At 44.7% G+C, this 18188-nt stretch overlaps 1 protein-coding gene across 10 annotated transcripts in view; it reads right to left on the bottom strand.

Moving 5' to 3' along the window:
* LOC121535356 (obscurin) overlaps positions 1–18188 on the bottom strand; it is a 97627-nt gene that overhangs the window by 36862 nt on the left and 42577 nt on the right. For 3 of the 10 annotated variants that reach the window (XM_045205887.1, XM_041842355.2, XM_041842354.2), the window contains 13 exons: positions 17762–17836; positions 15011–15097; positions 14585–14668; positions 14208–14291; positions 10266–10535; positions 9100–9363; positions 7872–8150; positions 7136–7393; positions 6576–6842; positions 5825–6100; positions 2385–2651; positions 1484–1759; positions 899–1171 (listed from right to left, as the gene is read on the bottom strand). In XM_045205887.1, the coding sequence (XP_045061822.1) occupies positions 899–1171; positions 1484–1759; positions 2385–2651; positions 5825–6100; positions 6576–6842; positions 7136–7393; positions 7872–8150; positions 9100–9363; positions 10266–10535; positions 14208–14291; positions 14585–14668; positions 15011–15097; positions 17762–17836 (2760 nt within the window). The remainder of the gene's footprint in view (positions 1–898; positions 1172–1483; positions 1760–2384; positions 2652–5824; positions 6101–6575; positions 6843–7135; positions 7394–7871; positions 8151–9099; positions 9364–10265; positions 10536–14207; positions 14292–14584; positions 14669–15010; positions 15098–17761; positions 17837–18188) is intronic. The other 7 variants (XM_041842356.2, XM_041842357.2, XM_041842358.2 and 4 more) reach the window with 7 other exon arrangements.

An 18188-nucleotide genomic window follows, 5' to 3' on the forward strand; every position in this document is an offset into this window, starting at 1 on the left:
GGGCTTTACTATTCTTAGGTAGCGGAATTACTTTTGCTTCCCTCCAGGCCTGAGGGCACACACTTTCTAGAAGGCTTAAATTAAAGATATGGCAAATAGGAGTGGCAATATCATCCGCTATTTTCCTCAGTAATATTCCATCCAAGTTGTCAGACCCCGGTGGCTTGTCATTGCTGATAGACATCAATATTTTTTTCACCTATTCCACACTCACTGTACGGAATTCTAAATTACAATGCTTGTCTTTCATAATTTGGTAAGATATACTTAGATGTGTAGTGTCAGCGTTTGTTGCTTGCATGTCATGCCTAAGTGTGCCAATCTTGCCAATGAAAAAATCATTAAAGTAGTTAGCAATATCTGTGGGTTTTGTGATGAATGAGCCATCTGATTAAATGAATGATGGAGCCGACAGTGCCTTTTTTCCCAAAATGTCATTTAAGGTGCTCCAAAGCTTTTTACTATCATTCTTTATATTATTTATCTTTGTTTCATAGTATAGTTTCTTATTATTATTATTATTATTATTATTATTATTATTATTATTCAGTTTAGTCACATGATTTCTCAATTTGCAGTACGTTTGCCAATCGGTTGTGCTGCCAGACTTATTTGCCATACATTTTGCCTCAACCCTCTCAACCATACCATTTTTCAATTCCTCATCAATCCACAGGGACTTAACAGTTTTTACACTCATTCTCTTAATGGGTGCATGCTTATTAGTAACTGGAATAAGCTATTTCCTCTCTAAGCTTTACAGGAATGTGGTTCTGAATATAGACCGCAACACCGGAGAATAGGTGAAAGAGGAGTATCATCCGCTATCACTTCCCTGGAGAAAGCTTCTGGAGAAAGCTTCTGTTATTGATTCCAAAATGGCTGTTCAGACACTTACTGATGATGGTGAGCTTGGCCATGGAGATGGCGTCCCTGGCAGCGAAGGTGATCTCCTGTGGTGGCATGGCTGGGACCTGTCTAAGCACCAGGTGGTAGGAGCAGCCGTCAGCCCGCATGGCCCAGGTGTCATCAGCCTTTAGCTCTGCTCCGTTAGAGTACCAGGCTACCTCCGCCTCAGGCACAGGCTCAGTCAGCATGCAGCTGAACTCTACCGTCTCTCCCACCACAGCTACCTTATCCTCCAGGCCGCTCACCACATCTAGCTGCCAGCCTACGCACACAACATTTTATTTTAAGTTTTTTTTTTGTCATTTAGCAGACGCTAAATCCAGAGCGACTTACAGTTAGTGAGTGCATACATTTTCATAAAATGCCTAACATAAACTCAAGACTCACAATACTTGTTACAGATACAGAAACTAATGCTTGTCTCGGTTCCTATAGCAATTGCAGGCAGATTTCCAGATTTTCATCTGTAGTATGTTATATTTCACCGATAGACCAGGCCTAACACTTGTGTTTTCAGAAACAGGAACTAACAAACAAACATACTGTAATTGGGACATTAATTGTGGTGACACACCTTTGACATTGAGCATGGCGGAGGTTGTTGCGGTGCCGGCTTGGAAGGTCACCTTGCAGCCGTCTCCGACGTGCAGATCCTTGAGCAGCAGGAGGTGGCGACGTCCACTTTCGAAGGACACGATCTCCGTGGTGGGCGATTCCTTCACCGGCTTGCCGTTGATCAGCCAGCGGCAGTCTTTGATCTCGCAACGAGAGATAGAGCACTCGAACAGGGCCTCTCCGCCGTCGATGGTGTCCATGTTCTCCAGGCCTTGTAGGATTTCAATGGGTTTGGCTGTACGGGAGGAGAGGGGAGCAGGGAGAGGGCGGTTTACTGTAAGAAAATAGCTTTGACTGAGAGGGGAGAATGTGTCATAAGACAAGCTGTTGTGGGGATTTCAGGTTCACGGTGGCCTGTAGGTCAAGTGGATTTTTTATTGCTTGACACTTGCTGCTATTCAAGCTGAACCTAGCCTCATAATGAAAACCTGCTAAAACTGCTGGACACACACACACAATGCATGAAATGACCTGCCAGGGCCGTCAATACAGTCTTTGGTGAATGCTTTGTTTTGGACTTTCTGATACCCATTTTCACACTAGGGCCAGGAGTTTTTCCTGAGCATGTCACCTGACCACGAGAAACAACGGGCCCTATTTGGTCACTATAACGAGGGCCCAGAGTTTTTCCTGATCAGGTCTCATGGTTTAGAAGTCATGTACATTTTTTATTTAGCCTTGCTTGGCTGGATTGATTTATTGATCGATTACTAAAGAGAGGAAAGATGGCATGAATTAAAAAATTACCTACTTGAAATCGCTATCTGCTCATCATAATTGAAAACAACAATGAATATTTGAACATGTTCGGGGGAAGGGTAGAGTAGCAAGGTGCTCTTTCCAAACGGAGAGAAGCTCACCTTCCACCTCCAGTAAGGCAACCACGCAGGTCCCCTCTGCCTCACAGGAGTATGTCCCCCTGTCCTCAGTGGACACGTGGCTAATGTACAAGCGAGCCACGGTCCAGTCCTGCTCAACTACCACCCTCCGGCCATCAGGCTGCAATGGCCGACCGTCTCTCTTCCACTGGGCCTGGACCGGCCGGGAGTACTGGCAGATGAACTCAGCCTGCTGGTCCTCAGCCACCCGCAGGTCTTGCATTTCGCTCACCACCTCTACTGTGGGGTCTGAGAGTGGGGGCAGGGGTCATATGACAAGGTCATCATGACTGACATGCACTCTCTCGACATGCCGAAGAACAATACCTGGGCTTTATAAACACCCCAGTACACCTTGGAGTATTTTTATGTATATTACTTTGAATTGAGTTAACTTTATTGATGCCCAAGGGGGAAATATTATAAATGTTTTGAATTACTGGTGGTATCAGAGGTGGCTTAGTATTTTAGTATGCATTGTGTGCTGCTGTGGCAAGCCCTTAGAGGTGCCTTGATCAACAGTACATCTTATGGATGCAGCACTCTGTGGCCAAATATGCACTTACATACAGTATGTGAATTTCTACTTATATGTGATAGATGTTCTTGTTACTCCAAACTGAAGGGGGAGTGAAAAGCCCAACCGTCTCAAGAGGCAGGGGGAGTTGGACACAACTACTGCCCACTAACCAACCAATGAGTTAGGGGAGATATGCCAGTGGGTGGATAGAGACGCCAGACTGACAGGGCAGAGGTAGGAAGGGTTAGAGAGTTTTAGTGCTTGCAGGCTAGGGGCGGTGCAGTGCAGGGTGGAGGTGAGGCGGAGAGTGAGTTAATAAGGGAAAGTGGCCGGCCAGGGTGGATGGGTGGAGCAGCACTGCCCTGCACTGCAATTTCCAGCTACTGCTGATTCTATAGGTTGACATACAACAACAGCAAAGTTTGTTTACAGGTCAAATCTGTCCCACTGTACCCATAGAACTACATCAAAACCTTGTTCAGAAAATACACAATGCACACTTTATTTTTGAATTACTACCTGTGTGCACACATCACTTATTATCAGCAATCATACATCACACATACTGCCACAAAATAGATGACATAATATGTAATCTATTTCAATGTGAATATACACTGCTCAAAAAATAAAGGGAACACTTAAACAACACAATGTAACTCCAAGTCAATCACACTTCTGTGAAATCAAACTGTCCACTTAGGAAGCAACACTGATTGACAATACATTTCACATGCTGTTGTGCAAATGGAATAGACAACAGGTGGAAATTATAGGCAATTAGCAAGACACCCCCAATAAAGGAGTGGTTCTGCAGGTGGTGACCACAGACCACTTCTCAGTTCCTATGCTTCCTGGCTGATGTTTTGGTCACTTGTGAATGCTGGCGGTGCTTTCACTCTAGTGGTAGCATGAGACGGAGTCTACAACCCACACAAGTGGCTCAGGTAGTGCAGCTCATCCAGGATGGCACATTAATGAGAGCTGTGGCAGGAAGGTTTGCTGTGTCTGTCAGCGTAGTGTCCAGAGCATGGAGGCACTACCAGGAGACAGGCCAGTACATCAGGAGACGTGGAGGAGGCCGTAGGAGGGCAACAACCCAGCAGCAGGACCGCTACCTCCGCCTTTGTGCAAGGAGGAGCAGGAGGAGCACTGCCAGAGCCCTGCAAAATGACCTCCAGCAGGCCACAAATGTGCATGTGTCTGCTCAAACGGTCAGAAACAGACTCCATGAGGGTGGTATGAGGGCCCGACATCCACAGGTGGGGGTTGTGCTTACAGCCCAACACCGTGCAGGACGTTTGGCATTTGCCAGAGAACACCAAGATTGGCAAATTCGCCACTGGCGCCCTGTGCTCTTCACAGATGAAAGCAGGTTCACACTGAGCACATGTGACAGACGTGACAAGAGTCTGGAGACGCCGTGGAGAACGTTCTGCTGCCTGCAACATCCTCCAGCATGACCGGTTTGGCGGTGGGTCAGTCATGGTGTGGGGTGGCATTTCTTTGGGGGGCCGCACAGCCCTCCATGTGCTCGCCAGAGGTAGCCTGACTGCCATTAGGTACCGAGATGAGATCCTCAGACCCTTTGTGAGACCATATGCTGGTGCGGTTGGCCCTGGGTTCCTCCTAATGCAAGACAATGCTAGACCTCATGTGGCTGGAGTGTGTCAGCAGTTCCTGCAAGAGGAAGGCATTGATGCTATGGACTGGCCTGCCTGTTCCCCAGACCTGAATCCAATTGAGCACATCTGGGACATCATGTCTCGCTCCATCCACCAACGCCACGTTGCACCACAGACTGTCCAGGAGTTGTCGGATGCTTTAGTCCAGGTCTGGGAGGAGATCCCTCAGGAGACCATCCGCCACCTCATCAGGAGCATGCCCAGGCGTTGTAGGGAGGTCATACAGGCACGTGGAGGCCACACACACTACTGAGCCTCATTTTGACTTGTTTTAAGGACATTACATCAAAGTTGGATCAGCCTGTAGTGTGGTTTTCCACTTTAATTTTGAGTGTGACTCCAAATCCAGACCTCCATGGTTTGATAAATTTGATTTCCATTGATAATTTTTGTGTGATTTTGTTGTCAGCACATTCAACTATGTAAAGAAAAAAGTATTTAAGAAGATTATTTCATTCATTCAGATCTAGGATGTGTTATTTTAGTGTTCCCTTTATTTTTTTGAGCAGTGTACTACAGTAGGCAGATATGATTTCTATAATTGTTGAACAAGATTAGAGTGGATGATTCCTAGAACTATACTTAAAGCTGCAATATGTAACTTTTTGGGTGACCCGAGCAAATTCCCATATAAATGTGAGTTATAGATCTGTCATTCTCATTGAAAGCAAGTCTAAGAAGTGGTAGATCTGTTCTATGTGCGCTATTTCTATGCTTCCAGTTCTTAAGTTTCATTTTTGCATCTTTTACTTTCGGTTTTGTACACTAGCTCCAAACACAATATTTTTGGTTATTGAAAATATATTTCAAAGCGCTTTAGATGGTACAATGATTCTCTACACACAAACTGAAATTAGGCGAACTATTCAAATTTTTGCAACCAGGAAATGGCGGTGCGATTTCTGCATATTGCACCTTTAATTATCAAAATATGTCCACCAGTTCTACTCTATTCCAATTAGATATTCTGTAAACCACAACTGTTAGGTACCATTTGCCATTATTAGTTAAAAGTATAGATACACAATGGAACTATGGGTGTGAATCCTCATCGGATAACATAGCACTTGCTGCATATCACTAAGAAACTGGTGGAAACATCCTATAGTGCTGCATTATTATGAGCATTGATGCTGCAAGATCTCGAGAACAGAGCTGGATCTTTAGAAGTCCCTTTCCTCCTCCTCTCAATCCCTCTAGTTCCTCCTCCCTGATACCTTTAACTAAGAGCTTGGCGTAGGACACCAGGCTGCAGGCTTTGAACGTCACGGTGCCCGAGGCGTCCGGGGCCAGGTCCTTTAGGGTGAGGGTGTGGACGTGGCCCTGGCTCAGCCCTATCTCGCTTGAGGGGCTGTCCTGGAGAAGGGTCCCGTCCAGCCACCACTGCACCTTCTCGGGCCTCACGCCGCGGGACAGCTGGCAGGAGAAGGTGGCCCACTCGCCCAAAAAGACATCGGTGCTCTTTAGACCACACACTATGAGGACTTCTGCCTCTGTAGAGTAGTGGAGATACAGTCAGACACTCAGCTACTGCCACTCACAGTCACACAACTCACCCCAAACTCTCACAATGCCAGCCTATGGGATAATAAAGATTACTTCGACCTTGACCTGTCTCATTCCTCATTTAAACTTTGACTTTAAGAGGGCAAGCATCCTTGCTCACTTCCTTGGGTTATTATTCCCTACACGTTCCATGATACAATATACATTTTGTTCAACAAAATGTTAACCATCTGTTTTCAATCAAGACTGGAAACTGCCTATGTAAACAAATAAATCTTAAATATTTTCAATTTACAATTACATCGTACAACTGATCATCTTTAACTTGCTGAAAAAACACTTGTTGAAACCACAAAGGCTATCAAAAACCATTAGGAATTCATTCCTTGATCCTAGAGAAATGAAGAAACTATACAGAAATTAACCCTTTCAGAGACAGATGGTGTAGTTGTGACATGATACCTTGCACTGCCACCGACGCCGTGGTGAGCTGGTCTCCAGCGTCGCAGGTGTAGTAGCCATTGTCCTCTGGCTCCAGGTTGCGAATGCGGAGCTCCTGAACGCAGCCCTCCTGCCTCATCGCATACTTCTTACCAGCCTGGAGGACCACGCCTCCCTTCCTCCACTCCACTTGAGCGCCGGCCTTGGAGAGCTCACAGCGCAGAGTGATATCATCGCCTTCCTGAGCTTCCTTGTTCTTCAGCTCCTTCTGGAAGAATGCCGGGGCACCTGGTGGAAGTAGGAGACATGACATGACATCAGTGTCGGACAACAGAAGTTGTGTAGACGACAGTGGCAAGGTGGACAGGGGCGTACGATGTTTCTGTTGGTGTATGTTGAAGGAAGGGTGCATGATAGTTTGAAGAGGGCAAGCGAGTTAAGAACAGTGTTGTGGGGGAACATCCTGACTTTATCTTGATCCACAGCCTTCAATTTTAGGTTGGGTTGTAGACTATTTTCTAGTACCCATTAGACGCAGTGTAGAGGGTCTGAACTTTTCAAGTGGCAGCATCATTCTTTACCTTCCACAGTCAATGTGACGGTGCACTGTGCATCTCCGGTATCGCAGCAGTAAATTCCAGAGTCCTCCATCTCCAGGTTGTGGATACGGAGCTGTAGGAGAGTTTCATTCTTCCGCAGGTCGTACTTGAGGCCTGCTTTGATGGCCACATCATTCCTGCTCCAGGTGACAGGGGCCGTGGGGTCGGAGACAGTGCAGGACAGGGTGACTGTCTCACCCTCCAGGGCCACTGTGTCATGAGGCTTCTCTAGGATTAAGACTGTAGATATGGGAAATCCCAAACTAAGTACATACAGTGTAATGCACTTTGAGTGTCAGGTGTCATGCACAGCATATGTCAAACTTGTATGGTATTTCTATGGGCAGTGTTTAAAGTGGCTCTTTTTCCACAGGTCTACAATTCCACCAATGATAACCATAAAGACTACGTCCATTAGGTGTGCATCACTCAATTGATATTCAAATTGATACTGAAGTTAGCAAAGGGATATGTTTATCTCAGTGACAACCATCTTGTTGTCAACTTAATTTTATAGTATCTTTAAAGACAAAGATGCTATAAAAAAAAAAGCCAGGAGGATGGCCAACACACGTCTAAAGAAAGGTTAGGATGGAATGGATGATGGTGCACAGCAGATGAACAGAGGGTGTTCCAATGCTGTTTGATGGAAGATAGAGATGGAGAGGGGTGAGGACTAGATGGCCATCTTTAACGTCTCCGTTAACATCTCCATTACCTTTGGGCTTCTCTTCCACCAGCAGGCAGGCGACGGTCTTCTCTTCGCCCACCACAAACGCCACGTCCCCTGACTCGTCAGTGGTGACCATCTGTAGTGTCAGCCGGTGCACCCGGCCCTGGCAGGTCATCTGGTTCAGGTCATTGTTCTGGAGGAGGTTATCCCCTAGCCACCACTCTCCGTTGGTCACGCCCTCCTGGGACAACTCACACGCAAAGACAGCATCCTGCCCGGTGGTCACTGTGATGTCGTGCAGCTCCCGAGTGATGCGTACAGACTCTGGAGGTGAATGAATGTGACGATGGGGGAGTGAGAAATGCAAAGGTTCCCAGGGTCAGGGTTTCCCAGGGGATTCATTAAGGTGAAACACTCAGCAATAGAGCACCACCATTGGTATCCCGATTTTAAAAGTGAGTTCTAAAGAGGATTGACGTTTGCACTCCAGGAGACACCTATTTCTGTCAACTCAATGTTTAGGACTTCTCATTTAAAGAGTACAATATTACACAAAACACACTTTCAGTTCCTACGTAATGGCTAACATGTAGGAAGGTAAGGTAGACATATGTATATGCAAAACATTATCTGACACAATAGCTTTGTATAGGTCTGAATATGAAAACAAAACCAACATGCAGTAGTCCCCAACACGGCAAATAGATTGAGGTTCAAACGTAAAAACACACATTGATTATGAAACCTACATTTCATGATCAACTAAATGTGTATTGTTACCTAGACAACTATGCTTACTCACAGATTATACTTCAAAAGCTGGTTACTATAGAGCCATGACTACATGGAACTCTATTCCACATCAAGTAACTGATGCAAGCAGTAGAATCAGATGTCAAAAAACAGATACAAATACACCTTATGGAACAGCGGGGACTGTGAAGAGACACAAACACAGGCACAGACACATGCATACACACACGCGATAACATACACACTTTACACACAAGTACACATGGATTTTGTGTTGCAGATATGTGGTAGTAGAGTAGGGGCCTGAGGGCACACACTTAATGCCTTGGCAGCAGCTAATGGGGATCCATAATAAATACAAATACTATAAATTTGTAGTAGCTACTGGCTACAACAAAATCCAACTAAAAGGACATTAAGAAGGAAGTTCTTAGTCCGTCGGCACACTGAATGAAAGCAGAGGATAATGTAGGGTCACAGCAAACCAGAGACAGATGTGAATACAGACGAGCTCCATTACCTTTGACTGTCAGGGTGGCCGTGCTCTGCTTATCCCCGGTATCGCAGGTGTACTCTCCAGCATCCCCGACCTTCAGCTTGTGAACCATCAGGATGTAGGTAGAACCTGTGTGCTCCATGGAATACTTCTCCCCCTGGGTGAGGAGCAAGGAGCCCCTTCTCCATGTCACCTTGCCCTCAGAACTGATTTCACAGGTCAGGGAGACACTTCCCCCCTCAACTGCTTCCTGGCTCTGCAGCTCCTTCTTGAACACCACAGGGGCCCCTGCCGGGACACAGCAAGATAGATACAGACCACCACAAGGTTAGGATGGATGGAGACGTTACCTGGTTTAGGGAGTGGACACGGACGGGAAGGACATCCAAGCACATCCAATATCTTGAAAGGAAACATTCAACACAACATTTAAAAGCATTTGCTAGACAAACATTAACCACTGTAGGTTTCAAATAGCTTAAGCCTCAAAGGACAAAAACGGCGAGATTTCTTGTTATGTTGTAATGTGAGAGAAATGAACAAGTGGCCTATCAATGGCATGCACTGCTATAATAATCGATCTCCACAACAAGATGAACATGAATTGAGGGATCCATTATTGATAGGAGAAGATAAAAGAAATGAAGAATCAATGAAAGAATGGACAGAATGGCTCCAAGTATTGGGGTACAATGGAAAAGGGTCAGGTCTAGTAAAGGTCAGTGATTAGCATCATACATATATTATATAACCCCTTACCTCAGACTATACAGTATATGTACCCTTTACCTTGGACGTTCAGGGTATAAAACGGATTTGGAATGGACAGAATCGATCCAGGTATTGGGGTACAATGGGAGAGGGTTGGGGCTGATCACCAGCAGACTCATATGCAGTATGTATCTCTTACCTCAGACTATGTACAGTATATGACTATATACTATATACTTTATATACTATATACTAATATTATACTATATACTATATTATACTATATTATATACTATATACTTTATATACTATATTATACACTCCTAACCTCAGACTATGTATATGCACCCCTTACCTCAGATGGTTCAGCGGAGAGTGGAGGCTAAAAAAGAGGTTTGGAATAGATCCAGGTATTGGGGTACAACAGAAAAGGGTTGTGGCTGATTAGAAGACTTGTATATATAGTTTTTCCCCCTTACCTCGGACGGTCAGGCTGGCGGTGGAGGTATGGTGGCCCACAGTGAAGGTGACTGTGCCCGAGTCGGCCTGGGTGACCCCCCTGAGGGTGAGACTGTGCACCTTGCCTTGAGCGCAGATCAGATTCATCTCATTGTTCTGCAGGGGGACATCCGCAAGCTTCCACTGGACCTCCTTGGCATTCTCGTGGGACAGATGGCACACAAAGTGAACGTCCTCCCCCTCGCGCACCGAGCAGCTGTTCAAGACCTTCACTATGGTCACCTCCATCTCTGTTTTAAAAAGCCAGTTATGTGTTACTGCTTAAATGCGAATCTCACTCTAAGGGAGCACTAGTGTCTATATGGGTGTACATGGTTAGATGCCAACAGAAATAAGGCTCCTAACCATACACACACAATACAGTTACAGTACATAGACAACTGTCAAGACATAAGGTTGCTCCTGTCAAGACAGAAGAAGTGGAAGTGTGAGACAGATCATTGTCCTTCACAGCAGAGCGCTCGGGTGGAATGGTTACGAAGGTAGAAGTGCAGAGGAAGGTGTGAAGGATATGAAGGACATAGGAAGCAGTAGGTGAATCAGGAAATGGATGAAGATCACCAACAAGCTTTCTTCCGTGCTCTTTAGGCCTTTGGTCCTCTAAAGCCCTGCGTGATATTAGTCTTGTGGGAATCACTCAGGATGGAAAGCGGTTGGTAGGGATAGAGTGAATTAGAAGAGAGGTGCCATGAATCAAGAAGTGTATAGAGAGAGAGAATGATTAAAAAGAATGTCAGAAGACAGTAGCAGACTTTCATCTTGTCCCCTACCCTGTACAGTGAGCATGGATGAGGTCTTCTGGTAACCCGTGTCACAGATATACTCCCCAGAGTCAGCCCCTTGTAGGTTATAGATGATAAGCTTCACAATGGCCCCTTCCTGTTTCAGCTGATACTTGTTGTTAGACTCCAGGACCCTGTCGCCCCGGCTCCAGACAACGCTGGCCCCAGGCTTGGTGATCTCACAGCGGAGGATGGCGATCTCACCTGCGTCCCACTCTAGATTCTGTAGTCGGGTTTTGAAGTAAACAGGCAGGGCTGTGGAAAGCAAGAGGGGCGGTAGGAACGGTGGAGGTCGGGAGAGGTGAGATAGAGAAAAGTTGAGGGCAGAATTGTGCCTTAAACCACAAAATATATATAATACATGTGGGAAAGTTAGATTTTCTTTCACGACAGCATACACTGCTAAAACCAGAAGAGTTTTCTCTCAGCCTACCCTTCACAGCAAGGTGTGCTGTGGTTTTTCGGTCACCACTGTCACAAAAATAGCTGCCTGAGTCTTCAGGGTCTGAGCTGTGGATGACTAGTCTGGCGCTGTGCCCTTCCTGGACGATTTCATACTTGGCACAGGGGCAGAGACCCACCTCCCCCTTCCTCCATTCTACAGGGACCCCAGGTTTAGAGAGCTCACAGTGCAGGGTAACACTGCCCCCCTCCTCAGCCTCCTGGCTCTCCAGCTCTTTGGTGAATATGACTGCGAGAACTGACAAATCAAAATCCCAAAATATGAATTATAAGTCTACACTTACATAAAAAAATGGTAGGCATTATTCCACGGTAACTGTTGTATTGCATAACTTTTACTAAATGTTTATTGCATTTCAGATCAAGGTGATCTTTTCTGTTCTAGTGAAGAATTGGGCTGTAGTGAAAAGGTCTTCATCATCCTACCATTGACTTTCAGGTATGCTGAGCTCTCTGTGTCTCCAGTGCTGCAGTGGTAGTTTCCTGTGTCTTCAGGTTTCAAATCACAGATTTGGAGTTTCACACTGCAATCTTTCTGCTTCATCTGGTACTTTTCTCCAGACTTCAGAACCTGTGTTCCCTTCTTCCATTCTACAGCGACCCCAGGTTTAGAGAGCTCACAGTGCAGGGTAACATTGCCCCCCTCCTCAACCTCCTGGCTCTCCAGATCTTGTTTGAATATGGCTGGAAGAGCTGAGAAATTAAAGGGTTAAAAAATATCTGCATTCACTGTCACAACGCCTCAAAAAGAGACAGCACAAACCCATATGGTGTTAGCGTCTAGAAGATGATCCCACTGGGATGATGTCTCTATGTATGGTAAACACTTTCAATGACCATTAATGTATGCACTCTTCTCTGCTTGGTGTCCATCCGTCCAGGCCAGCAGCATTGAAAAAGATGTGTGTGTGACCCACCACCACCTTGAAAGTGAGATTTTAACTACTCTTGCTTTACACATAATCAAGGTTATGTACAGCACTGCATGAAGAATCCTGGTCTCTGCCTAAATTCAATATTTTGTACGCAGAATACACCTGGAATATCATAATCAAACTACAACAAGGAATCTACAACAAGGAGACTCCAGCAAGGTCAACAAAAGACAACAAAGTAAAGACCTATAGTAGATCCCCATTTAAGGGCAAGGAGATTTGTAATACATTACAACTGCAAGCTACATGGCAGCAGTATACAGGAGTAGACTGCAACAGAAAGCTCATCCTTTCCCACCATGGGCTTCTACCACTGTCTTCTCCTCTTTTTCAGTCTCTGGTTTTGGCTCGATAGGAGCAACTGGTGTCTCCACAACTACAGTACAAACATGAAAAATCTGTTGAATATATCTTCATTATAACATCAACTTTAAAATTGTGCACCTAAGCGAACCAGACGTAAGCGAACAAAGCCTAATGTCCACGGAGCTACAAATCTTACCCATTCACATGACAACCATCATTTGTCGCCTACTTTCTTTCAACTCCCATTTAGAAGGGAAAAGGGGATACCTGGTCAGTTGTACAACTGAAATGTGTCTTCCGCATTTAACCCAACCCCTCTGAATCAGAGAAGTGCGGGGGGCTGCCTTAATCGACATCATCGGTGCCCGGGGGCAAGGGCAGAACAACATATTTTTACTTTGTCAGCTCTGGGATTCAATCTAGCAAACTTTCGGTTTACTGGCCCGACGCTCCTACCCGCCAGGCTACCTGCCGCCACGCATGGCAAAGTATGCAGACAAAACAATACTTGTAGCAATGAGCCAAAATCAACAGAATATATTTTCAATAAAGAGTGTACTTCGTCGACTTAAGGATGAAATGAACAGGAACTACAACAGATAGCCTACAGTACGAGTTGAATAACTTTTGCATTTAAAAATGCACAAGCAAACCAGATGGAAGCAAACAAAGCCCAAAGTCGAACTTTTTTATCTATTCATACGAACAATGACCAATGTACTGAACTTAAGCATGACAAACTATTCTCCTGTCTCATTGGTCTCCTGCTTCTGAGGCTCTGGTTTAAGGGTGACTGCAGGAACTGGAGTTTTCTCTACTGTGGCACAGTAAAACATTTGATAAGAACCTCAACACCTCTTAAGAGAACAGCCTGACAAACCAGCTGAAGCCACACGATTCGGGAAGCTAGCTGAAGGGCTACAGAAGGACTATGTGACACAACTTGCCTTCAGAAAGAATCTAGCCACACTGTTCACCACATACCCCTGTAGCTCAGTTGGTAGAGCATGGCGCTTGCAATGCCAGGGTTGTGGGTTCGTTTCCCACGGGGGGCCAGTATGAAAATGTATGCACTCACTAACTGTAAGTCGCTCTGGATAAGAGCGTCTGCTAAAATGTAAAGCAAGTGTAAAGATCCAAGCTTTCTGAGTCTCCAAGTAGCTAATCTTTTCTACTGTCTTCTTCATGGGGCTCCGGTTTGGGGGTGGCAGGAGCAGCAGGCTTAGAGACTTAGCCACACAATGCTAAAGCCACAAATGTTCGCTAGAATAGATTGGCCAAAGAGCAGCAATTCCTGTGACTACAAAATGTATCCACTAGAAAAAGAAAAAAAAAGAAACATTACATTGAGCAACACAGTATGATGTGACAGACAACGCACAGGTAGGAGCTCAACAGATAGCTCATCTTTTCCTACCAGGGGCTTCTACTACTGTCTTCGTCTCTACTGTCTCCTTCTGTGGTTCCGGTTTGAGGGCGGCAGGAGCAGCAGGCATCACGGCTATGACAAAACATTAAAGCCGGTATATGATTTAACTTCCCAATGTCATACAACAAAAAGTATTTAAACAGACAAACTGCCATTAAATCTCTTTGAGTGAAGGACAACCGTCATACATGACACACACTTAACAGGACCACACAAGATAAAACAGACCCAAACATTTGCCACACAATGTGAAAGCCACAAATGATGTTCACTTGAACGGATAAAGAGCAGTAGTATTTGAATTGATATGACAGACTATGCACAGGTATGAGCTTAACAGACAACAGATAGCTAATCTTTCCTACCAGGGGCTTCTACTACCGTCTTCTTCTCTACTTCCTCCTTCTGGGGCTCCAGTTTGGTGGAGGCAAGAGCAGCAGGCTTCATGGCTATAGCAAAACACCAAAATAACTACCGGTATATCATTTAACTTCAGCATCTGTCTAGTAAGCAGAAAGCTCAACCAAATGCATGAACTCATGAACATCAATTCCCAACGTCATACAACAGTCTTCAAAGAGAGAAACAGGCAGTGACACAGACTACCACTACATAGCCTACACAGCAAATGAAGGACAAAGACTAAACAGAAGAAGCTTACAGGACACACTAACAGGACCACAAGATGAAGCAGAAACCCCAAAATTAGCCATACAATGCTAAAGCCACAAATGACGTTCGCTTGAACAGATTGACCAAAGAGCAGCAGTCCCTATACGAGAAGTACCCACCATGAGCGTCTACAACAGACTTATTTTCTACCGTCTCCTCCTTCTGGGGCTCCGGTTTGGGGGTGGCAGGAGCAGCAGGCTTAAAGGCTATAACAAAACACCAAAATGACTATATACACCCCCAAAATTTGCCACACAATGCTAAAGCCATAAATTATGTTTGCTTGAAGTTGAACAGATAGGCCAAAGAACAGCCTTATTTGAATTGATGTGACAGACTACACACAGGTATGAGTTGAAAAGACAACAGATAGCTCATCTTTCCTACCAGGGGCTTCTACGGTCTTCTTTTCTACAACAGGCTTAGAGACTATGACAAAACACCAAAATGACTACCAGTGAGTGGACAAAACATTAGGAACACCTTCCTAACATTGAGTTGGAGCCCCTTTTGCCCTCAGAACAGCCTCAATTTGTTGGAGCGTGGACTCTACAAGTTATCGAACGCGTTCCACTGGGATACTGGCCCATGTTCACTCCAATGCTTCCCACAGTTGTGTCAAGTTGGCTGGATGTCCTTTGGGTGGTGGACCATTCTTGATACACACGGGAAACTGTGGGAAGCAGCGTTGTAGTTTTTGAAACACTCAAACCGGTGCGCCTAGTACCTACTACCATACCCCGTTCAAAGTCATTTAAATATTGTGTCTGGCTCATTCACCCTCTGAATGGCACACATACACAAAACATGCTCAATTGTCTCAAGGCTTAACAATTCTTCTTTAACCGGTCTCCTCTGCTTCATCTACACTGATTGAAGTGGATTTAACAGGTGACATCAATAAGGGATCATAGCTTTCACCTGGATTCACCTGGTCAGTCTATGTCATGTGTTCCTAATGTTTTGGACACTCAGTGTATAACTGAACTTCATCGGTTGTCTAAAAAGCAGAAAACTCAATAACACGCGTGACAGCATAAACATGAATTGAAATTACATCATATAACAAAACATATTTAAAACAGACACACACTACCATTCAAATTGAGGGAAAACCAAGCAAAAACATATTAGTATTACATTACATTTTTACATTATTACATATTTATGTCAAGTAAGAAAATACTAAGAGGATCACAAGTTGAAGCACAGACCCCAAAAAATGAGTCACACAGTGCTAAAGCAAACAGATAGGAACTGCTGCTTGTTGGCCTATCTGACTGCAATTATCCACCAGATTCAAAAACACAATTACATACAGCAAACACCAGAATACCATATATTTTGTAATTGCTGTGACAGACTATGCACAGGTATGAGCTCAACAGACAACAGATAGCTAATATTTCCTACCAGGGGCTTCTACTACCATCTTCTTCTCTAATGTCTCCTTCTGGGGCTCCGTTTTGGGGATGGCAGGAGCAATAGGGTTCGCAGGCTCCGAGACTATGACAAAACACCATAATAACTCAACATTCTTTAACTTTACTTCAACAAGTAACCAGAAATGTCAATAATTGTTACCATGGTCTTTAACTACTGTCTTCATCTCTACTGTCTCCTTTTGGGGCTCTGGTTTGGGGGCGGCAGGAACAGCAGGCTTTAAAGCTATAGCAAAAATCCTAATACCTCAATATTCTATAACTTCCAGAATGAGCTCAACAGAGAACATATCTCATCTTTTCCTACCATGGGCTTCTACTACTGTCTTCCTTTCTACTGTCTCCTTCTGGGTCTCTTTGGTCTCCTGCTGCTTCTGGGGCTCATGTTGTCTGTGAGTGACTGGAGGAGCTGGGGCTTGAAACATTTCACTTTAGATCCAACTCTGATACAAAGGCATGCCCTCAAAGGGAAGCAGAGAATCCAAAACAAGGACAGGCCACTCAAAGCTAAGGGGACAATTGTACACAGACAAGGTTTACATACACATACAAAACATAGAAAGATAGACACTGGCAAGAACCACAATCTGTGGTATTTCTCTGTTCCCAAGACTGATGGAGTTGTAACCTGGTTCAGGGTTAATTCTTGACAAATAAACAGTAAACTACATCTGGCTAATAAGAATGGTCAGTGCTATCCGGAATCCTTGGAACATCCCTACCCTAAACCCTAACCCTAACCTTAATCCCTAGCCTTAACCATAACCCCTAAACTTAACCATAACCCTTACCTAACCCTAACCTTAACCCTTACCTTAACCATTTTACATTTCAACTTCAACGAGGTAGGGACATTTCAAGGATCCCGGAGAGCACGGACACTAATAAGAAGCAAGCTACTATATTAGTCCCGCCCTGCACCCTTGATTGACAGAGGAGATTCTGTAGAGATGAGGTATCAGAGAGAAACTTTGAATGTTCTCCAAACACTATAAATAAAGTTACACCTGTAAATTAGGTCAATTTGTCACTGAAAATACTACTAGGAAGAATTTATTTGGTGAGTTCCATATTGCTTAGCCTAGGCAGCCGACAGTGGGCGCTAAATCTGCACTATCGACTAGGATTGCTGTGCATTCCAGTTAATACACTTGTGTTCCCCGTGGACCGGCTCGTACATAAAGCATCCCCCATTCAGCCTGCAAAGCCATCATTTTCCTCCTTAAAAAGCTTTAATGGCGAGCCGCCGAAAAAAAGGGAAAAATATGTGTAACGTCTTAATAAAACACACATTTCCACTACCATTTTCAGATTTTCCCCAGATTTAGGATGTTGCACACCGCGTTCAGCCAAGACATAGGTACTTACAGACATACCATAAAGACAGATGACCAAGCAGTAAACCAAATTGTTCATCTCCTTCCCTACCTTCTTCCTTTTTGGCCTTCTCCTTCTGGGGCTCCTCCTGTTTGGGAGTTACTGGAGGAGCTGAATGCTTCAGAGCTGCGATAAAACATTCAACTTAGAATACAAAACCTCATAACCAAACCTTTTATGACAAGACCGACCATAACAGAAAAACAGCCAACAGAAGGATGTACCACACAAACTGCCAACAATGGATGAACCACACAAGTCTCGAATAAATATATGTTTTGAAAACTGTGAACAGCAGAAGCAATGAGACAAAGCCTTCAGAACATGTGGACTGACTGCAAACAGAATACAGAGAGCAGCTTACAACACTGATCAGGACAAAACATTTTCAGGACAACAGCCAGCAACAGACGTGGCGAACACGTGTGAAGAGACAAAGATGCCCACTTAATTTCCTTTTTTAGCACAACAAACAGTG

This window comes from Coregonus clupeaformis, chromosome 21, assembly GCF_020615455.1.
Source record: "Coregonus clupeaformis isolate EN_2021a chromosome 21, ASM2061545v1, whole genome shotgun sequence".
Classification (NCBI taxonomy): Eukaryota; Metazoa; Chordata; class Actinopteri; order Salmoniformes; family Salmonidae; genus Coregonus; species Coregonus clupeaformis.